This window comes from Pelmatolapia mariae, linkage group LG17, assembly GCF_036321145.2.
Source record: "Pelmatolapia mariae isolate MD_Pm_ZW linkage group LG17, Pm_UMD_F_2, whole genome shotgun sequence".
In the NCBI taxonomy this organism is placed as follows: Eukaryota; Metazoa; Chordata; class Actinopteri; order Cichliformes; family Cichlidae; genus Pelmatolapia; species Pelmatolapia mariae.
In genome coordinates, this window is record NC_086242.1 from 20255541 (window position 1) to 20278999 (window position 23459).

At 42.0% G+C, this 23459-nt stretch overlaps 1 protein-coding gene and 1 pseudogene across 1 annotated transcript; one reads left to right on the forward strand and one right to left on the reverse strand.

Moving 5' to 3' along the window:
- Positions 1-23459, forward strand: part of LOC134615929 (NACHT, LRR and PYD domains-containing protein 14-like) — an 851239-nt pseudogene that overhangs the window by 181916 nt on the left and 645864 nt on the right.
- Positions 16357-19262, reverse strand: il22 (interleukin 22). The gene is made up of 5 exons (XM_063460797.1): positions 19086-19262; positions 18331-18405; positions 18043-18192; positions 17607-17666; positions 16357-16461 (listed from the first exon to the last, which is right to left on the reverse strand). The coding sequence occupies exons 1-5, from the start codon at positions 19260-19262 to the stop codon at positions 16357-16359; spliced, it is 567 nt and encodes a 188-aa protein (XP_063316867.1).

Consider the following 23459-nt stretch of genomic DNA (forward strand, 5'->3'; position numbering starts at 1 on the left):
AAAATTCACCGAGCCAGCAGCAAAAGAAGCAGCAAACTGCGCTTCACATTTACTGTTTTGCTTCCACGACTATTAAAATCACACTGCATGCACAGCTCTCTCTCTCTCTCTCTGTACTTCAAGAACAGTTTCCCGTCTCAAATCTCTGTTTTCTGCATTATTCATTCACTTATTACCCACCAGTCTACCGTTGTTTACAGCGCTGTCGGCCGCTGTCTTTTTCTTTTCTTTTTTTCACTTAAATGACCTCGGACAAGAAAGCCTATTTTTTCTGCTGTTCAATACTGAAGAAATTTAAACTTTTTAAAATTATGCAGAACATTGCAGAATATTTTTAAGGTTATCTGCTATAAAAAGCCAGGCCAGAAAAATCTCCTTCATGTTTTTCTGTTTTATTCTCAGTTACTTTCACACAAAGGCATCTGCTGTGATGTTCACAATTCTTATGAAGTCTCACATGTATCAGTACTGATAAATGATCAGAATTATAATATTTCTGACTGTCTGAGGCTAAATTGAATCCAATCAGGACTTTGAGAACCGGAATCGAATGGATTATAGAAATCAGTGATGATACCCAGCCCTAGTGAGCAGCCTAGGCCTGAGAGAAGTGGATGTAGCTGTAATAAGAAAAGAACTATTGATAACTTTTCTGTTAAGTTAAGGCCTGATCCTTCTGAAATTCATAGCCAGTGCTCTGACACGGTGTCATCAATCTTTGAATGCTGAAAAAGCAGCAGTGTATCCAGAAAACACATTATATGCTGCAATAAATGCACTGCCCAAGTGTCCCCTCTCCCCACTGCCTTTCAGCAGCATGCAACAGCAAACAGGTCGTCAGAGGAGGCCAAGATGATGATTAAGTTTAACATTTTCTACAATATTGACAAAGCACTTTAAGCACAAGATTATCAGTTAATAATTTAGAAATGAATATTGTCTGTATGGACTGCAGTTTCCCCCCCAAAAAAGTGCACATGTAAAACTGCGGTGTTAAGCGATACGGTTGAAAAATTTGTGCACGCCTAACTTTTGAGCCGGTACGCCTAGATGGCAACGCGCACAGACGCAGCGGCTCTATGCTCTCCACTTAGGTGCCTTTCTTTTTCGTTTCTACTCTTTTTCTTCTTCTTTTGTTTTCCTTATTGTGAAGCCAAATTTTCCTACAACCATCTGGAATTATGCAAGATCAGATATAACAGCCAGATCCCCATTACCAGTGATTATCAGAGGGTGCACAACATCCCCCCGGAGATAGCGAGAACATCGGGTGCTCCGTGGATTGTTATCGGCTCTGCCAAGAAACGCAGGCGGCGGAAGGAACGCAAACAAAAGCGGGGATGCCGGTCGGGCCTGCTAGCCAGGCTAACGAGGCAGCCTTTCAAACCACCGCTCCCGAGCATCTTTCTAACCAACGCACGGTCGGTCGTCAACAAAATAGACGAACTGAACCTACTTCTCGCCGCACAGCCAATCGTCCACGACTGCTGTGTCCTGGTCGTCACGGAGACATGGCTACGAGAGGGAATTCCCGACGCCTCCGTGCAGCTAGCGGGCCGCACAATGCACCGCAGCGACAGAAAGGCTACAGCGGGGAAAAGCAGAGGAGGAGGTTTGTGCATTTACACACATAACAACTGGTGCACAAACACTAAGATCATCACCACAGTCTGCTCCCCGGACATAGAGGCAATGTCTGTCATGTGCAGACCTTTCTACTTGCCCAGAGAACTGCCTGCTGTGCTAATAACAGCAGTCTACATACCACCAGACGCTAATGCTAGCTCAGCCCTTGCATACCTGCACGACATGATCTCCGAACAGCAACGGACATACCCAGAGGGAGTACACATCATTGCAGGGGATTTCAACAGAGCATGCTTAAGAACTGTGCTGCCTAAATTTGTACAACATGTGAAATGCCCTACGAGAGGAAATAACACCTTGGATCATGTTTACTCAAATATTAAGCAAGCCTACAGATCTGTTCCCCTCCCCCACCTGAGCATGTCTGACCACCTCTCTCTACTCCTTGTCCCGGCATACACACGACTCAGGAAAAGGACAAAGCGCACCATCAGAACCATTAACACCATTTCTGAGGAAGCTCTCGCTCAATTGCAGGACTGTTTTGCTCTCACAGAGTGGAGTGTCTTTGAACAGGATGACCTAGAGACTCACACAACCGCAGTGCTGGGTTACATCAAACACTGCATGGACACTGTCACCACCGAAAAGCGGGTCCGGGTCTACCCCAACCGTAAACCCTGGATGACAAGCAAGGTTCAGGCACTGTTAAAGGCACGCAACTCTGCATACAAATCTGGGGACCAGAACATGTACAGCAGAGCAAGAGCAGACCTTAAAAAAGGCATCAGAGCAGTAAAACTGGACTATTCAAACAAGCTATCAGATCACCTCTCTGATAACAACCCCAGGAAAGTATGGGAGGGCCTGAAACACATCACCAATTACAAAGCCAATGGGACAAATATAGATAACATGGACATCTCGTTAGCGGAGGAACTTAACCACTTTTTTGCCTGCTTCGAGAAAACTGCAGTCACCCCCTCCATGCACACCACCCTGCCCACAGCGTCCTCTGAGCACAGCCCCCACACATTTAGCCTCCAACAACATCAGGTCCGCAATGTGTTCAGAGCAGTGAATCAGAGGAAAGCTGCTGGCCCAGACGGAATACCTGGTAGAGTGCTCAAAGCCTGTGCCGACCAGCTGGCTCCTGTGTTCACCAGACTATTCAACCTCTCCCTGACACATGCCACTGTCCCTCACTGCCTGAAATCATCAACAATAGTCCCAGTCCCCAAGTCCACCACCATCAGTAGCCTCAGTGACTACAGACCCATCGCACTGACTCCAGTGGTTGCAAAGTGCTTTGAGAAGCTGGTCCTAAAACACATAAAGGACTGCCTCCCACCCAGCTTTGACCCCCACCAGTTTGCCTACAAGGCAAATAGGTCCACAGAGGATGCAATTTCCACTGCTCTCCACTCTGCTCTGCATCACCTGGAGAATCCTGGGACATCAGTAAGGATGCTCTTCGTTGATTTCAGCTCGGCCTTCAATACTATCATCCCAGACATTCTTATAGACAAGCTGGTAAACTTGGACTTCCCCCCCTCCACATGTGCATGGATCAAAAACTTCCTCACAGACCGTTCACAATCAGTCAAGGTTGGGAACCAGCGATCATCCACCCTGTCATTCAGCACTGGCTCACCACAGGGATGTGTGCTGAGTCCACTATTATACACCATCTACACCAGTGACTGCACCCCTACGCACCCCTGCAACATCATCATCAAATTTGCAGACTACACCACTCTGATGGGGCTCATCACCAACGATGATGACACCGCCTACAGGGATGAGGTCCAGCGACTGTCAGAATGGTGTAACTACAATATCCTCACCCTAAACACCAAGAAAACCAAGGAAGTGGTCATGGACTTCCGCAAAACAAGAACTGACCCCCCTCCCCTCTCCATAAAAGGTGACTATGTGGAGAGGGTGTCCTCCTTTAAGTTCCTCGGCACCCACATATCCGAGGACCTATCTTGGTCCACAAACACATCAGCCCTAGTAAAGAAAGCCCAGCAGCGCCTCCATTTCTTGAGGGTTTTGAGATGGAACAGGCTGCAGACTGAACTCCTAGTGTCCTTCTACCGTGCCACCATCGAGAGTGTGCTGGTGCACGCCATCCCTGTGTGGTACGCTGGTTGCACAACAGCTGACAAGAAGAGACTACAGAGGGTCATCAGAACTGCAGAGAAGGTGATCGGCTGTCCACTCCCCTCCCTGGACTTAATTGCCAGCTCAAGATGTCTCTCCAGAGCCAGGGCAATTATAAAGGACCACCTCCATCCTAACCACCACCGCTTCAACATCCTGCCCTTTGGAAAAAGGCTCAGATCCATCAGGTGCAAAACCAACAGACTAAAGAACAGCTTCTTCCCGTGGGCTGTCAGAACTATTAATGCAAACTAAGAGTGTGTAAAGACTTCCCCAACACATCCACCCTGACACTGCTGTTGATCATCTATGTGCAATATCTCAGTCTTTCCATGTTCTGTGCAATATTTTTGGCTCAAGTGCAATTATTTTGGTCCCAGTCTGTTTCAATGTTTCCTACACATACACCATGTATATAGTTCCACTCACATATGTATACATATACACTGCTTTGTATTTTATTCTATTTATTTAATTATTTATCTATTTATTTATTTTCCGCCTTCGTTGTATATTGGTTTCTCTTCTTCTTACTTTAGCACCTTTGTGGTCCAGCTACCCAATTTCGCTGTGCAAGAAACTGCACAATGACAATAAAAAGCTCTAAGTCTCTAAGTCTAACTTTTTAAAGTTAGGCGTACCGGTGCGCCCATGGCAAAAAGTTAGTCTAGAGCCCTGTTAAGGCATACAGTGATCTGTCATCAATCAGCTCTTCTACTACATCACCATTACTGTCTGTGTGACAGCTTCCCCATAAGCTGTTGTGACTATTAAAATTTTCTTTTTTTATTTACTGTTCCGGCCAATTTTTTTTTTACCATATCAAGATTTATTTTTGCACAGATTATAGTTCAGTAAGGAGAGAGAATTAGAAAGAATGAACATGATTTATTGATAAACAGAATATAGATAGAAGTGTTTGGTGGTTAGACTCCAATGTCCCGTCTCGGCAGAACAGAACTCGAGCTTTGAAAGGGATTAGAGAAGGAAACCCCGGAGCCTAGATGGTGGTGGTGGAGATCAAGGTGACTTGAATGGAATTATTGAGTGAAGAGAGGTGGAGAAGGAGAGGGGGAGGTGGAGAAGGGTGTCTGCAAAGGAGAATGACAGGTGCACAGTGACCATTAAAGTACGCGGCATAAATGCTGATTGGCCTGGAGAAGGCTGGGAGAGGATGATTCGACTAGACCAGTGATAACACAAACAGCTTGACAGCGTGGGAAAGTGGGAGTGATAAAGCTTAGATTTAGCCAGCAGCACCTGGGAGCAGACAGATCTGAGGCCACAGACCTTCCTTATTGAACTTACGCATAAGCTTCATAAATTAACCAACTTCATATTTTCTTCTTTATTTGTATCACACATTTCTAAGATAACACATTTGACATCCTGGGGTGATGGAACCTCAGTAAGATAACTCATTTTTAACACATCCTCCACCACTTCGATAGTTTTCTCTGTCACAGCTCATGGAATCAAATCCTGGAATAATAAAATCTAGCTGAGGATGCAGCCAATTGTCTTGAATGAATATAATGTGTTGAAGTATTTCTAATTCATGAACATCTTTTTTGAATTCTTGACCATCAGCAATGAGACTATGAGCAGTATGGTCAGTACCATGATTATAGGGTTAATCCTCAATATTTCTATTTTCCCTGACTTTACCTGCTGTTAGCAGCTGTATGGATCTCATCAGCTTTAGCATCTCTGAGCTCTTGAAATCTTCCAGCCGCTGTTACAATGGTTTTATTTTGTCGCTTTTCTTTTTGAGCTGTGAAGAAGCATTAACATTATGGCAGATGAACACCACCAGATTCGCTTTACTCACTTTACTCACAAGTCAAAGTCAAAGTAAACTTTATTCTCATTTCTGCTATATACAGTACAGTATATAGAGAGACGAGACAATGAGGCTCCAGTTCTATTCAGTGCAAAAGAACAACAATAAATATAGGAAGAGTAAGAAGTAAATATACACACTTTAAGACTAAGGTAAGGGGAATACACTTTGAGGTAAAAAGGGTTAATAACAGTCTTCAATTGATATTTAAAGTGGCCTTGAATTGGTTTAACCCTCTGGGGTCCAGGGTATAACTGGCCGTTTTTGATTTTTTTCATTTTGACATACTATATTAGCACAATTGATCTAAATTCAGACAAAAAATTTAAAATTCGAGTAGAAAAAAGTTTTATTTTTCATTGTAAAAACCACAAACATGTTTAATGAATCATTTTCATAACTTGAAATGCAAATAGAAATTGTACATTTCTAAAAATTATGCACAAGTTTTGCAAACAACAAAGTTATATGGTACTATTTACCTAAAAATGCAGCCAAGGCCTCAGGCGTTTTTTTATATAACCATGTAAAACTATTTACAGAACAATCAGGTGTGCTGCATCAAATAAGAAGGCACACAAATTATATATGCAACTCCAAAAAATAATTTCTGTCCACTGTAAGACAGAGGAGAACATCACAGGCCTAAACCCTGCAGGTCTGACAACAGGAGGTGTATCAGTCCTGTTTTCCATGTGGGGACAGCGTTTACACTGGAATCTGCCTTTGGTGGCTTTTTTGGAGCAAATGTGACATTCATCAGTATAACTGACACACAAAACAAAACAATGACTACACTACACACTAACTATAGCCTCCAAACACACTAAAACATCACTAATGTCTCTCATGTAAAAACTCGCGCGCTCTCTTTATTTCGCTCGCCCGCTTTCTCTCGCTGGCATCACTCCTAAAACTTCCGCCTCTTCCTAAACAACAAAATGCCACATGTTGCCAGTAGAAAACTCGTTTTTACCATTTCTTCCCGCTGTAAACACCACTGTTTTGTTCAGAAATAAAACGTCACGTGTATTTTTTATCATAACTCTGGTTTTATGTGGCCTATCGAGACAATTTTAAAACTGGTATATAGTTTGAAGTCCGCACTTTCGACCCACATTGAAATGGAGACTCTGTGTCGCTGCATCTTGATCACCAACATGAGCAGGATTCCTGAGATTAGGACTGTCCATAGAGCAGCATCTGTATTTACAAAGGCAGTGGTATGTGGAGTGCAATAGAGTCAGTTAATGGTTTCTGTGGGGGTGTGTGGTGGGGGGGAGTGGAGGAGCTGGTAGTGAGTTCAGGAGTCTGATGGCTTGTGGGGAAAAAGCTGTCAGATGGGAGGAGGGAGAAAAGTCCATGTGAGGGGTGTGAGGGGTCAAGCACGATGCAAGAGGCCTTACTGATGCAGCGCTTGTGAAAGATGTCCTGTAGCAGAGGGAGAGATGTTCCGATGATCTTGGCAGCTGCTTTGACGATCCGATGTAGCTGGCTGAGGTTGCCGACTTTGCAGTTTCCAAACCACACGGGGATGCAGCTGGTCAGAATGCTCTCTATGGTGCCCCTGCAGAACATGGTGAGGGTGGGAGGAGGAAGGTTGGCCCGCTTCAGGCGTCTCAGGAAGTGGAGGCACTGCTGGGCCTTTTTGGTGATAGAGGTGGTGTTGGTGGTCCAGGTGAGGTCATCTGAAATGTGAACTCCCAGGAACTTGGTGCTGTTAACAGTCTCTACTGTGGAACCGTGGATGCTGAGTGGTGTGTGGGTGGAGCAAGTCTTCCTGAAGTCGACGATCATCTCCTTGGTTTTGTCCACATTCAGTGACAGGTTTCGCTGCACCAGAACACCAGCTTCTGAACCTCACCTCTGTACGCCAACTCCTCGTTGCTGCTGATGAGTCCAACCACGATTGTGTCGTCAGTGAACTTGATGATGTGGTTAGAACTGTGTAGGGCAGTCGTGTGTCAGGAGACTGAACAACCATAGGCTGACACAGCCCTGAGGAGCTCCTGTGCTGAGCCTGATGGTGCTGGAGATGTTGTCTATTCGGACGGACTGAGGGCTCTCTGACAGGAAATCTAGTATCCAGTTGCAGAGAGAGGTGCTCAGTCCCAACTTGCTGAGTTTGTCAAACAGTTTTGGGGGGATAATGGTGTTGAATGCTGAGCTAAAGTCTATGAACAGCATTCTGACATCGGTGTCTTTCTTGTCCAGGTTGGAGAGGGAGAGGTGAGGTGTAGTGGAAATGGCATCCTCAGTCGACCAGTTCAGCCAGTATGCAAACTGCAGCAGATCCAGTGTGCAGGGGAGGTTGCTTTCCACATGTGCCATGACAAGTCTCTTGAAGCACTTCATGATGATAGGGGTCAGGGCGATGGGACGGTAGTCATTCAGACAGGATACTGAGAATTGCTTTGGCACCGGGATGATGGTGGTGGACTTGAAGCATGCTGGGACGATCATCTGGCTCAGCGATGAGTTGAAAATGTCTATGAAGACATTGGCCAGCTGATCAGCGCAGTCTCTCAGCACACGACCTGGGATGTTGTCTGGTCCAGCAGCTTTCCATGGGTTGACCTTGGTGAGAGATCTCCTCACGTCGGCTGCAGGCAGTGAGATGGTCTGGTCGGTGGTGGGGGGCGTGGCTTTCTTTGCTTGAGTGTTGTTCAGTGCATCAAACAGTGTGTAGAACTTGTTCAGTTCATGAGGAAGTGTGGTATCTACATTACAGCTGCTTGGTGCAGGCTTGTACTGTGTGACGGCCTGAATGCCCTGCCATAAACTGTATCTTTTGTGCATGTGCACTCTTTGCTTTTTAGATGGCGCGAGAGAGGTTGGCTGTGACTTTCTGACCAACAGACCCCAGCATTTTAGGTCAGGCCATAACTACTCTACCACCATCACACTCAACACTGGCACTCCACAGAGCTGTGTGCTGAGCCTGTTCCTCTATGACTGCAGACCTAGGTATAGATCCAACTCCATCATCAAGTTTGCAGATGAAACCACGGTGATTGGTATCATCAGTGACAACGATGAGTCTGGCTACAGGGAAGAAGTAAAGCAACTAGCTATGTGGTGCGCTGACAATAACCTGCTCCTGAGCACCAGCAAAACAAAAGAGGAGAGAGACGAGAGACACCCATGTAACCATTTACATAAATGGCAAAGCTGTTGAACGGGTCTCCAGCTTCAAGTTCTTGGGGACCCACATCTCTGAGAATCTGTCCTGGTCAATTAACACCTCCAGCCTGGTCAATAAGGCCCATCAGTGCCTCTTTTTCTTGAGGACACTAAAGAAGAACCACCTGTCTACTAACATTCTGGGTAACTTCTACGGTTGTGCGATAGAAAGCATCCTGACCAACTGCGTAACAGTAAGGTATGGGAACTGCTCTGTTGCTGACCGCAAGGCACTGCAGCAGGTGGTGAAAACCGCCCAACACATCACAGGGACACCACTTCCTGCCATTGAGGATGTCCACAAGAAGAGATGTCTACTCTGAACATGCATCATTCTCAGGTACTCCTCTCATCCTGCCAATAAACTCTACTAGCTCCTCCCCTCCGAAAGACGCTACAGGACCTTTACAGACTAAAACCAGCAGGTTTCTTCCCCACAGCTGTCACCCTACTGAACTCAGTCCTCCGCTGAACCTTTCCATCCACACCCCTTATTCCTCCCAATGACCATGATCATGACTGTCATTCATTTTCAACATCCACCATATACTCATATTGGTTACTGCTAAAGTTTAGGACACTGACATAGTATAGTCTCTGGTATAGTGCATACTGTTCACTATTATAATCTGCTCAGAGCACTACGCTCCCATTGCTGTAGATATACTCATAGGATGGCTAAAGAAGATGCTGCAAGTTTAGTGATCTGTTTACCTCACACCGGTACATTAGCATATATATATATAGCACTTCTGTATATATTTAGCAAATCTGTATATTTGTTCACAGTGCATCTGTACATTTGTCTGTAGTTCATCTGTATATTTGGTCTCTCTGTACATAATCTGTTCATAACTATTCCACCCTTTATAGTACCCTTATCTGTATATATCAGTACATTTGCCCGTAGTACATCTGTATATATGTTCTCTACATCTGTATATTTGCTTAACTTATCTGTATATAATCTGCTCTTATTGCACTTACTAAATTCAAATTCAAATTTTATTTGGTACACACAACCATACACAGTATGACATGTGGTGAAATGCTTATTGCTGTGCAATGCCCTCAACGCTCTCGATGGTGCAGGAGTAGAACTACTACTACTCTTGCACTTCTGATTAGATGCAAACTGTATTTTGTTGCCCTGTATTTATACATGTGTAATGACAATAAAGTTGAATCCTATCCTAATCTCTATCTTCTTTTTGTACTGAACATCCTCCATACTCAGAATCAGAATTGCGTTTATTGGGCAAGTATATGCGAAAACATATACGAGGAATTTGGTTCCGGTAGAAGCTTGTCTCTCAAGCACAGCAATGATGTAAATCACAACAATACGTAAAGGACATATTGTACACACATAGATAGATAGATAGATAGATAGATAGATAGATAGATAGATAGATAGATAGATATCGCTGAATTCAGCGATTACTTTCCATTCTGCTCCCTCTGTTTGTTTGTTTGTTGTTTTTTGCCGATCATTTTGCAATCAATGTTCAGTTTATGCACTCTGCCCAGAAAGAAACTTTAATAATGCTGCATTTCCATTTGTGTGACACCTCAGTAATTAGACACTTTTTTAAGCCATCAGTTGGGACAGAACCAGCTGACATTAATTTGCACAAAGTGTCAGGATTGATTTCTAATAACTGATAGATTTCACCTGGTGCCATGACTTTCCATGCCTTTTTCCACCTCCCTTTCTTCATGTGTTCAATACTTTTCCTTGTGTCCATCCATCTATCCATCTTCTTCCACTTATCTGGGGCTGGGTCGCAGGGGCAGCAGCCCAAGCAGAGAAGCCCAGTCCTCCTTCTCCCCGGCCATCTCCTGCAGCTTGTCCAGGGGAATACCAAGGCGTTCCCAGCCAGTTGAGAGATATAATCTCTCCAGCGTGTCCTGGGTCTGCCCCGGGGCCTCCTCCTGGTGGGACATGCCTGGAACTCCTCACCCAGGAGGCATCCTTGTCAGATGCCCGAACCACCTCAACTGGCTCCTTTCGATGAGAAGGATCAGCGGCACTACTCTGAGCCCCTCCCAGATGGCCGAACTTCTGATCCTATCTCTAAAGGAGAGGCCAGCCACCCTTTGAAGGAATGCCGCTTGTATCCGTAATCTCTTTCTTTCGGTCACTACCCACAGCTTGTGACCATAGGTCAGGGTAGAGACGTAGATCGACCAGTAAATTGAGAGCTTCGCTTTTATACTCAGCTCTCTCTTCACCACAACAGACCGGTACAGTGTCCGCATCGCTTCCGCCGCAGCACCAATCCGTCTGTTGATCTCCCCCTCCCGTCACTCGTGAACAAGACCCCGAGATACTTGAACTCCTCCACTTGGATCAAGAACTCATCCCTGACCCAGAGTGGGCACTCCACCTTTTTCCGGCTAGGGATCATGGCCTCAGACTTGGAGGTGCTGATTCTCATTCCCACGACTTCATACTCAGCTGTGAACCGTTCCAAGGCGAGCTGGAGGCCACCACCTGATGAAGCCAACAGAACCACATCATCCGCGAAAAGCAGAGATGAGATTCTGAGACCACCCAAGTGAAAGCCTACCGCCACTTGACTACGCCTAGAAATTCTGTCCATAAAAATTGTGAACAGAATCGGTGACAAAGGACAGCCCTGGTGGAGCACATCACCCACCAGGAATGAGTCCGACTTATTGCTGGCTCCCTGCCCCCCTCCGTGAATCGCTACATTATCGTGGTGGAGGGGTTTGTGTGTCCCAGGGATCCCAGGGGCTATGTCTTCTGGGGGCTTTTTTGCCAACAGGTAGGGTCTCCCATGGAAAATTGGTCCTGGGTGAGGGACCAGACAAAGAGCAATTCAGAAGACCCCTATGACAAGACCATCGAGGGAACAGTTCACCCTGCCCCAGATAGGGTTACCGGGGCCCCGCCCTGGAGCCAGGCCCGGGGAGGGTGCCCGAGGGCGAGCATGTGGTGGCCAGGCCTTAGTCCTTGGGAGCCAGCCAGGCACAGCCCAAAAAAGGGACGTGGGCCCATCTTCCTGCAGGCCCACCACCCGCAGGAGGCACCGTAGGGGTCAGGTGCATTGTGAGCCGCATGGTGGCCAGGAGCGGAGGTCCAGGAGGACTGATCAGCTACCAAGGCTTTTCCTTGTGTCAGTTCTCATTATTACACATAATTTATGGACATCTATGGTTTATTTCACCCGATATATACTTGATGACTGGTACTTGCTTTGTGCTTTGACTCGTTTTTGAGTTGTATAAACTGATTTTAGATGATTTGGTTCTTTGGACCTTGGTTTGAAGTGATTTTTCGCAGATTGGTTTGAAGGGGTTTGACACCGGTTTGAAATTCATTTTGGTTTGGCTTTGGATCATTTTAGATTTGGTTTTGAATAATTTTGGACTGAGCTGACTTGCTTTTCAGCTGAATTTTAGATGCAGTATCGGCTGATGTAGGGTCATTTTTGGACATTGTTTCAAATTTATCCTTTGTAAATCTGTTTGGACTAACTTTAGACTGGTTTAAACATTTGCTTAGTTGTTGGTTTTAGAGTAGTTTTAAACTGCTTTTGGACTGAGTTTCAGATTGGTCTTTCGGGTATTGTGATGTTTTAGACACTTTTCTGACGTGATTTTTTTTTTCAATATACTTAATTTTGTCCTTCTTACATTGGTTTAGATTGCCTTTTTTTCTAGTTTCACGTTATTCTTGACTGGTTTTAAAGTGTTTTACCTTTGGCTTTAAAGAGGTTTTAGACTGATATCAGACTTGAGTGAGGCCTGGCTGTATTCTGCTTTCAGACTTTGTTTCTGGTTGTTGTATTTAACCCAATTAGAAATATTTTGGAGTGATGACTCTTCTGTGGATTTAAACTTTTCTGTTTTATCACGTAATCCCAGACCGAATGGTTGAAGCTAAACTGTTACTGTTGCAATTATGGATCAGAAGTTGTTCTTCTGGCCTTTGTACTTTTGTAACATCAGCTCCATTAATGCCTCCTTGTGGACTGAGCTTGCTTTGCATATGAAGGTGAAACAGGTTCTTATCTGATTTACGATCTGACTGAGACACATTTATACATGGGTCTGAGTGAAAATGAAAGTCTTATCTGCATTAAAGCCAGACACATCAACAAAGCAGCAGTGTAGATGTAGATGAATGTGGCAGCAGAGCAAACGGTTAAATTCAGTTTTATTTATATAGCACCTCAAGTCATCACGCCCTTTTATTACTGGTCATTGAGACACTATGTGCACATTTACCTTGAGGTTATATAAATAACCACAGCGCACCGAGTCATCATTGTTTGAAATCCATGGCTTTCTTTCAGCGTCTATTTCAACGGCTAAATTCAGTTCTCACACACATTGGGGGGAAAGTTTGCTAAGTTTCCTGCATTACCTGGTGACATGTGTAGGAAATCCCCTGTGATGACATCACACAGGTAGAGCAATGCTGACCCCTCCCCCTCACTGAGAGGTAAATAACCGGGAAGAGTGTTTCTACCTTTGTGAGGATCAGCTATAGCTCTCCAGTGTGAAGTGAGAACAGTCCTCATTTCTAATAAAGCTCAAGGTGCTCCTTTAATAGGGGTGATTAATAGGTTATTTTAATTTTAGGAACTTACACTAAGGACACTTTCAAAGGTAAAGATATTTGTTTTGAGATGCAGCCTAATAAGTGATGTTAAAGGATCTACGGGCATTGATTTAAGGCTGGTTTTCATGTAAAAAAAAAACAAAAAAACTGCAGCACCTGCATCCACATGTCAGACAGCACTGCAGAAAGTTAAAGATTATAAGATGTTTATCTTTATCAGACCGAGATGCCTTTTTACGGCTTCAAAAAGAAATGACATGAAACTGAGAGTAACAGCAAATCCACGAGCTGGAGAACCTTCAATCAAGTTATATCTGCAGATTCGTTTTTCAGATCAACACAATGACCCCCCCTCCCCAACCCCCCGACACACACACATGCGCGCACACACATACACACACACACACGCACACACACCTCATACCAAGTATCTGCATACACAAATTAGCAGAGAGCTGAAACTAAGCCTGCAGCTCTGATAGTAGGTTAGTAGGTCTGCAAGGTCTGTGTGCGGTCTCTGCACATGTTGCACCAGTTAAAGTGGCTGTGTCACCCTGAGAATAAGAGGCCATCATTTTATATTTAATCTAATCTCATAAAAAAAAGTCAGTTATGAGACGAAATTTTGATTTCATGTAAAGTATGTCAAATTAGTAGACCTGCAGCATGCAGTGTGTCGTAAAGAGCTTTGAAATAAGATCCAACCACAGGGCTTTTTTTTTCCAGCCCTAATGTCAGTTTTGGGGAATTTTTCAGGATTGTTCTCGTTACTCGTCACTGGTTGTTTTGGATTTTTTTTCTGTGGTTTAATTTTTTTTGTGGCATTGTTTTTTTATTCTCTGCAGTTTTTGGCACTGTGTATTGTTTTTTGTGTAGTTCTTTAGCACTCTTACCTGTTGTGTAGTAGTTTAGCACTGTTTATTTGTTTTTGGGGGTAAGATTTATGTCATTTCTATTGGTTGTAGAGTAAAGGTCGTTGGTTTTCAGCGCTTTCTTATTCTTTCACTTCATCTTTTTTGTTTGTTTGTTTGTTTTTTAAGTTTTGGGTGTATAATTAGCTCTGTGTATTAGTTTTGTCCCTCTTTTTTTGGTCATTTAGGTGGTTTGGGGTTTTTTGTGTTTCAGCATTGTTGTTTATTCATCGTCTGCAGCTCTTTAGCTCTTTGTTTGGTGTTTAGCAGTATATACTTACATTGTTACTGCTGGGGTTTTGTTTATCAGTTGGTTGCTGTTTTTCTTGAATTGTTCTTTGGTAGTTTTGTGTTGTAGGCTTTTTTCTGCTCATGTGTTTGTTTGTTTTTAGGATTTTATTTAGAAATTGTCAATTTTCACCCATTTTAAGGCCCAAATCTTTTTGCCAGCAGGCCTGAGTCTGCTCAGGTGTTGCTGCTTTACCAGTGGTGGAGAAAGTACACAAATATCTAAATGTATTTCACCGGACAACACACCAGTCTTTGATTTAATGTCAACATTGTGATGTTAAAGGGCTTTGTACATTCACACAGCGTATGAGTCAAGTCACAAACACCCACTCTTATTGTTCGCTTAGGTCGCGGTGTTGCATGTTGGCAGCGCTTCGATGCACCAGAACACGTCAGAATTCTCCACTGTCCTATTTTCCAAGCGCCAATGCTACAGTAAGCTTTAACCACTGCTCACCCTGCCTATGACTGTTACCCGTAACCTCTCAACACTTAAGAGGCCAAATACGTGCCAAGAGAGTTGCGTAATTCTGTTCAAATGGCGTTGATTCAGTCTGGGTCAGATTTGATTGGCTGTAGCAAAGATTCAGATCAGTGTGACGCATTTTAAGATGCCTATACCATGAAAGCTAATAGACACACAGAGGTGATGTAGGTTTTTAACATTTTATTAGCTTTTATTTTGTTTAATTTCATTTTCATTTCAGTGACTGTCAACATCTGGGGTGACCCATAAACTCAATAAACCAATGTGCTAATGCGTGCCATATGATTTTTTTGTTTTTATGACTCTTTATGCTTGTTTATTTTGGGGGGAGGGGGAGAGGTGGTTAATTCGACTTATTTATTAATATCTTTCTGGTACTGTTTTTATTTATTTTATTTTATTTTATTTTAGCATTTGTTGATTCTGTGTATTTTTAAAATAAATGGGTGTGGCACTACGTGACAGCGATGTTGTCCACGCTACGGACAACATTGGAAAGTCCCTCGCGGAGCCTCCGTGACGTGCTCTATCTTCAAAAGAGCGCGACGAGCAGCAGACTCATTCCAACACGGGAAATTTTTCCTACCTGCGGCTCTCAAACTTTAGACCTCCTCTCTGTGACACCTGGACAGTTTGTATCACTGCTGTTAACCTTTGGAATATTTACCTGAAGCTTGAATAGAGCACCTAACAAAACAATTAAGTATTCTGATTCTGACGGTCGGTTTCTCAACTTTGCTTTCCTGTTATTTTCCTTTTACATTTGGTACTCTCATTGGCATATTTTTGGGCAGGTTGGAAGCTTACAAGGAGACTAGTTTTTGTTGTTTTTTTTTTTTTATTTTCTGTCAAATATGTTTTTGGTTTTTCCCAAAACGTGTAAAACTCGTGTAAAGGTGAACAGAAATCATGTAGCCATTGCATTATATGATTAAAAAATGAAATAAGGGGATAAAATCTTAAAAATGTTTATTTCAAAATCTTATAACATACAGTTCATTACAGCCAACAGCAACAACATCAGCATTTAAATACTGTAACAATCAGCCATAACATGGCAACGTGAGAGTCCAACGCCAGAGTCCTTTTACGGCCGGCATTAAAAAAATCGTCAATAAATGTTATGATCATCAATAAATAAATCAACTCAGACCATTGACTAATCATACTTCAATCAATATAAATATTTTAACTGTATATTTATAAAATGTTAAATATGTCCTCAAATTAAATAAATGAATAAATAGAAGTATAAAAGCTCCTGGTATAAAACTTGGTGATAAATATGGCGGTGTTAGGCGGCAGTGCTGTTCCTCGGCTCCACGCAGTAGTCCTGCAGGTAGCTGAACAGGATGTCAAGCTCGCCGATCGCTTTGGTGATGCCTTTCTTCTTCTCCATCTGAAACAAACAGAAGCAAACACAGGGTGAGTTATAGGACATCCAAATATGCAGCAGAGCACCAAATCTGTATCAGTCCGCTGTTACAAATAGTCCCAAAAAGAAGCCAAAGGGAAGCCCTGCAGTTTTCAGGTATTTAGATCTGTATGTGGGCTCTTTGTCAGATTCATCAGGTTCAAGCTGACAGTTAAATTCCTGTTCTATGATCATGCGGATTATCTTCTATCTTTAATCTACTTGCCATCTGGTGAATACCAAGTTGTACAAATCATGACATTACTCACTGTTTCCAACTAACAGTTTGGAATTGGGGTGGCTGTGGCTCAGGTGGTAGAGCAGATCAGCTACTGATCGGAAGGTTGGTGGTTCGATCCTAGGCTTCCCCAGTCTGCATGTCAAGTGTCCTTGGGCAAGATACTAACCCCAAATTGCCCTCCGATGCATTCATCGGAGTATGAATGTGTGTGAATGTAGTTATAGTTTGCACTTGCGTTTAGAAGTGCTTGTTTGAGTGGGTGTGAATGGGTGAATGAGGCATGTTGTATGCAGCGCTTTGAGTACTCCGGGAGAGTAGAAAAGCGCTATATAAGAATCAGTCCATTTACCATTTACCAATTAACTTATGAAAATGTAAATCCTCAAAACTGATCATAAAATATTGTCCCTTAAAACATGAATTCTGACAAATTTCTGTCATTTACAGATTAAAAACACTGAAAACAACCTGAAAGATTGATAAAGTGTCAAAATCGTTGTCAGTTTAGTCTCTTTTGCAGTTCTGCATGATTTATTGGATTCAAATAACCCTGATTCATTTTACAGCGGCCCTTTGTTTCTGAAACAAGCTGTTTTATCTCCCTCCCCACATCTCTTTTAGCCAGCTTTCTTCTGATTGGCTGCCCCTCTTGCATCTGAGATGACCATGATAGTGTTTGGAGCAGTTTGAAACCACCCAGGGACTTCTTGACCTCGTTACAGAAAGCAGGTCAAAGCATGACGAGTCCACTCTAATTACTGAGCCCTCCTCCGAAGTTAATCGCCTCCTGATTTCATGATTTATTTATTTTTTATTCCTTCTGTGCTTCTTCTTTATAAAAACAAACCTTCAGAATAAAGTGGCATTTTAAAAGAAAGTTCAATCTTACCTTCTCAAGCTTGGTGCGAAAATCCACTGCATTTTTGTGGTCGTGGTACTGAGTGACATTCTGCAGAGAGGTACATCGAGAAAGTTAGCAACTGTTATCAGTCCCATCTCTTCTATTTATGTGTGCACGAAACCACAGAAAGTCGTTATCGATTTTAGGATCAACCACAGCGCCACCACACATGGCTGCAAAAAGTTTGTAGTAGCTCCATCCTCCACATGAAGGAGGAGAACTTTAAAAGCATGCAATGATGTGGGATTTTGTCCTTTTTACAGTGGAGTTTGTGCACGTCTCGTTTAACGTGTCAATTTCCTTTCTAACCAATAAATACCACCCCGGTTAAAACACCTGCTTATAACTTGCTATTTTGTTACACATAGAAGGCGTTTGCTTCCTGCACTGTCTGCTAAAGTAATCCATCAAGTGAAACACTTACGCAGCCGTGGGCCTGCAGGTCGGTGCTGATGCGGTGGAGGTTGGTCTTTAGCCGGTGCATGTGGGTGTGGTCGTTGTTGGTGTGGTGCAGGATGTTGGTCAGGTAATAGTCCAGGATGTTGGCGTGCAGGCAGCAGATCTCCAAGTGGTGCTAAAGACAATGAAGGGAGATGAGAGGTCAGGCTGTTTCATCGTCTTGGGTGGACATATTCAGAGTACTCTGTTACAAGTACTGCTTTCAAGTCAAAGTACTGATACAAAGAAGCTGCTTAAAGTTTAGATTACTCACATCGTTAGTATTAACTCTGGGTATCGCTCTCATACTGGTGTCATCCTCGTCGTCTTTTGGCTGGATCCTCTGATACTGCAGAGACACAGAGACGTTTATTTGGATTTTCTTCATTTCATGCATTCAAACTGAGTCAAAACAGGATCCTAAACGCTGATGGTGATGGATAATCAGGCCAGTTTATTTTTCTCAAATATTGAACTGAATCAACTTGATTTTTAATTGTGGTTCACTCAAATTTTTTTCCGCTGGTTGATAAAATCCCTTTTAAAATGTGAATCAATGCTTAAAACCCTACGGAGCAAGATTAGTGCCAAATTAGTAAAACATTTATATGTATCAGAGATGTATGAAATAGGCTTCCATTTATATATTTTTTTGTTTTAAAAGTTGTTAAGTTTGTGTAGCATGTGGGTTAAAGTGAACACATTTACAGATTTTAGCTCCTGATTGCAAACTGTGGAGTACAAATAGTGCCAAAACTATAACCCTTTTTTTATTTTATATTTTTTAAATTATTATTATTACTTTAAAGTTCAGTGTGAGACTTAAAGCCAAAATTTCTGGATTAAAGTTGATGCGTCCCTTTATATTTTTTACTGCGGTCATTCATAAGGCAGCATTAAATTTGAAGAATATCACCACAAAAAAATTTTTAAATGCAGAATTTCTCTAATGTAAAACTACATTCAAATGTAATTCGGAATTATGTTTCTGTAACTTGTCTCTAATTTACAATCAAATTGACCACTCACATGTTCTGACACTTGTCGGACGTCCTGATAGGTCTGCGGATGTCTGAGCACCGGGCTGAGTGGACGGTCCACAGGGTGTGCCCAAGCCTGCTCGTCCCAGCCAAAGAAAACCAGGAGGAGAACTGCAGCAGCAGCGGGACGGAGGAAGGAGGCGACAGTGGCAGTGTAGCGCTTCATAGTACAGGTGGATAGGTGTATCTCAGTCGTTTTAGATTGCAGAGAGAGTCTGAGAGTTTCAACCTGCAACAGAGAAACATATGAAATTAGAACAAAGTCCTGAAGAAGCTTCACCTTAAAGCAATAATTTTGCTTCTCAGAGAGAGCCCTGACCTGTTAGCAGGTGCTGCTGTGGAGAGAAGGCAACTCTGAGACGTCTTTTATACACCTCAAACCTCCGCCCCCTCTCCAGAATGTAGGCCATCAAAAAAACCTCATCACACACGCACGCACGCACACACACACGCACGCACGCACACAGGTCAGTGTGTTTACTGTCACTCACACAAAAAGGAAATTAACTCTCACTCAAGGTGTGCTTGCTCAGGATCAGTAAAGAGACGTTAATTATAGTTATCCAGTGACATCATTTCCTTCTTTCAGTGTGTGTGTGTGTGTTGTCGTCGTCCCTGGTGGATTAAGAACTGGAATTTACACAATTGCTTGGAGGAAAAAAAAGAAAAAAAACCCGTCTCACCGGCCTGTGACACTTGTTTAGATGTTGCTTTATTATCTTAGTATTATGCAACACTTACCAAAAAGCGCTGACATGCAGGCTGGGTAGTAAAATGTTTTAATAAAGCAATTTAAATAAAGCTGTGGAGAGGCTTTGTTTTCTAATGTATGCATTAAGATGTAACAGGCATAAGAATTCCAGGACAGAGCAAATGCAGCATCTCACACTCTGTGACAGAGGAAATATAATGGCATATAGGAATAATTAATAATATCAATAGCATCATTCTAGCTTTTCATTAGCAACATGGACATTTTTCTAAGTTTATGCTTTAAACTTGCAGCATCTTCTTCATCCGGATGGGCTGAAGATAAACAAAAACTCGTTTATAGAATTCGTCATTCAACATTCACTTCAAATAGACCAGCTTCTACAGATATTACACACATTTAAAGCATGACTTTTCATCATAAATGGTAACAATGTTTCAGTCCTTGATAAAAAAAAAAAATATTTCCACCTAAAATTACATTTAAGGAAAATATGTACTGTATAGAAAATCTTCAACTTCAGCTCACATAACTCTTAATATTGCAGGAGTATCAGTATATGTTTAAGACATGGTTAAACACTCCCGGGCTGCACCGTCAGATATTAGACCTGTGATACACGGTGAAAAAATGTGTATATTTTAATTGACAAATTAACAAAAAAAATACAAATTAATGCATCTTTCCATCCACTAGAATAGAATAGCCTTTTATTGCAACAAAATTGTGGGCGCTCAAACTGCTGGAATAAAATATATTACACTAATAGATTCAAATGAGTTTATTGATATATATAACACAAACTGCATATAAAAATAGCCATTTTGTAAGGAAGAAGACTCCCTACTATTTATATTATAATCTGTATAGCACTTTAGGAGCACCTTTAACATGATTAAAAAGCACCTTATCTAGCACTTTGTTTAGCATCGCACTTTAAGCATGGATTTGCACAGGAGAACATTTCCACACAAGAAGTTTAACTATTTATTGAATATTTTTGGGGTATTTTAAAATCAGTCGGTAGCCTTTGTTTCAAGTCCTGTACAGCTGCTCCTCATTAAGGACTGTGGTGGTTGTCTGTGAAAAGGTTGTGATTGAGAGAGAATAAGGTTTACCAGTAAGGAGAACTAATGGAGATGTGTGTGTGTGGAAGTCTAGAATTAAAGGGGGCGCAAAGAAGTGATTTTAAGATGTGATTACTCACCTGTGTTTCCTGTGTTCTCTCCAAGGTGTTTGGGCAAATGTTTCCCTGGGGGTCCAGACACCATTTAAAGGTTCTGGGAGAGACCGTGGGTTAAGTGAGTGTGGGGAATCTTTTGTGCTTGGGTTTTGGGGGTTTTATAACAATGGGTATGGTGTCCAATTAAAGTGTAAAATATTTAATAATATGAAAATGTGAAATGTATATATATATATATATTTATTCAAATTGATTGTATACTGTGGTGGAAGATTGGGATTTAAGAATTTACCTGTGAGTGGAATAATGGTTTAGTCTGTGACAGCTGAAGGTACTTAAGTCTGTCAGTTGCCTTTAGATGGGGAGTGAATTGCTTGTAAGGAGAGCTGTATGGCAAATACATGCTTATTGTTCCACTGCACTTGCCTTGGTCTGCCTCACTGTGATTCCACTAAGGGCTGGCCTGTTACACATTTTAATATCCCAAGTAGGCATCAATATCAGTTTTCTGTTCGCCACCATGTTGCTTTTCTGGTGGCAGAATTGACCAAGTTATCAGCTAACATTAGCTAGCTAGGGTAGCTTGCTGTATCTATCGACTATAACACACTGATAACCGCTATTTAGTGCTTAGAAACAAATAACTAGATTAGCATTTCACCTAATGATTTGGGGGACTATCATATGGACAAGCTAGGGAGCTCATCCTCTGGAACATATGAGATACATTTTAGTCTGGATTAAAACAGTGTAGACACTGATAACAGCTAGCCAAATAGCAAAGCATGACTAAAACTTGATAAACTAGCTGAAATATATTAATCTTTTTGAAGAATATTAGCATATTTTAGTCATAGCTGACAAAGCCAAAGCTAAAATATGCTCCTTTTTACACAAAAAAAATGGATTTCGAGTTTTATTTGAGCAAAAATCTAACGTTTGTTATCTATTGCTATGAAAATTTGCTTTTTTTTTAATAATAGCTGTTTATCAATGCCTTATAATCTAAATGTAACTATTTATTTATTTGTTTTTAACAAAGTCTGCATTTGTGGCTATTATTTTAGTATTAGCTCATTTAATTATTTTTTAACAAGATTTTGTAGCCGTTTTAGCTTTTTTCTGTGTTTTAGCAGCAGCAAACCTTTTTCTTCTGTCTGTTTTGCACAAATTGAAAATTTATATAAAAGGTCAGAATGGAGACAATTTTTTTAAAAAGAAACTTGGGGGAAAAAACACTAGTTTAAAAACTTGACTTTATTTGTCCTGCAATAATATTTAGCCCTCTTCTTATTAATATTCTTTGGCAACTGTCTAAAAGTATCTGACTGGAAATCGCACCACCAGCTTAAGTAGGCAATAAACATTTTTTTATTTTAAACATTTCCTTTGAAAAGTAGGTTACGTTTTGTGCTACATTTGGTGGAAATTTGATGACAGCATGCTTTAGACCATTATTATGCAACAGATTAACAACATCCTTTCTCAGGGTGTGCAAGAGAATATCACCTGCACATCCATGTCTGCAAACGATATCCCCAAGGGAAGCTTATAAATAAACAAGTAAATCAGAGAGAATAAAAAGGGCCCCCGAGTCTATCCCTGAGGGACTCCATGACACACTGGACCATTAACATTGGCTGTGTCTCTGTATCAGTGACACACTGCTCCACAATCTAGCTCCAGATCAAGGATATTGTAATCATGCCTTCTCCAGTGGTTGAATAATGACCTTGGGTCATCTGATAGATGCCAACACCCAGTTCCCCTCAGCGCTTACTGAATTCTGGGATGTTATATTTTCCGTCTTTGAGATGAGGGATCGAGTGGCCTGCTCCTTTATCTGGTTTCTTTTATTTTGTTGGCTGTGGGTGTGAGAATGCCTCCAAAACTGATGATGGGATTAAGACTTGCAGCTAACACAAAGGTGCTGAGTGTATCAGTCATCTGTTGACAATTTAAGACTTTTATAACAGTAACAAAAGTCATTTTTTTCTGTTTTTACCTTCAGCATTTTCCTCTGATAGCTGCTGAGTTTGTTGTGAAATAGAGGAGCCGTGCATCAGATGAGGCACTGCATCAGCCTTGCATCACAATTTTGACCTGTTGCAACATGTTTTTGTTTTTTGCAAAAGACGGCAAAACTGCAAACACAATTGCATTTGAAGTGAATGACTCCTCAGCAGAACTGCTGGGAGTTTTGATACAAATCCAAGGATCCAAACAGGATTTTTCTATGCATTTAAAAACAACCAAGGAAGCTGCTCCAGAAGCTGCATTTTTTCTAAAAATCTGCATTTGCTGTTTGTCATCATTTAAATAAATCTTCCTAACTACTCATATCAATATATATCGTATCAATCAATTTAAAGCACAGAAAAGATGTATTGTGTCCATAAAGGAATGGACCTATATACAGCAGGATGTATCCACCCTTTCATGCTGTTCATGCCACATGTCTCAGTGTC

Coding starts and splice junctions, on each gene's coding strand:
- il22 (XM_063460797.1), bottom strand. CDS start 19,262: ATGAAGCGCTACACTGCCACTGTCGCCTCCTTCCTCCGTCCCGCTGCT. Junction 18,406..19,085: donor TCCGACAAGTGTCAGAACAT/GTGAGTGGTCAA, acceptor GTGTCTCTGCAG/TATCAGAGGATCCAGCCAAA. Junction 18,193..18,330: donor CCAGAGTTAATACTAACGAT/GTGAGTAATCTA, acceptor CATTGTCTTTAG/CACCACTTGGAGATCTGCTG.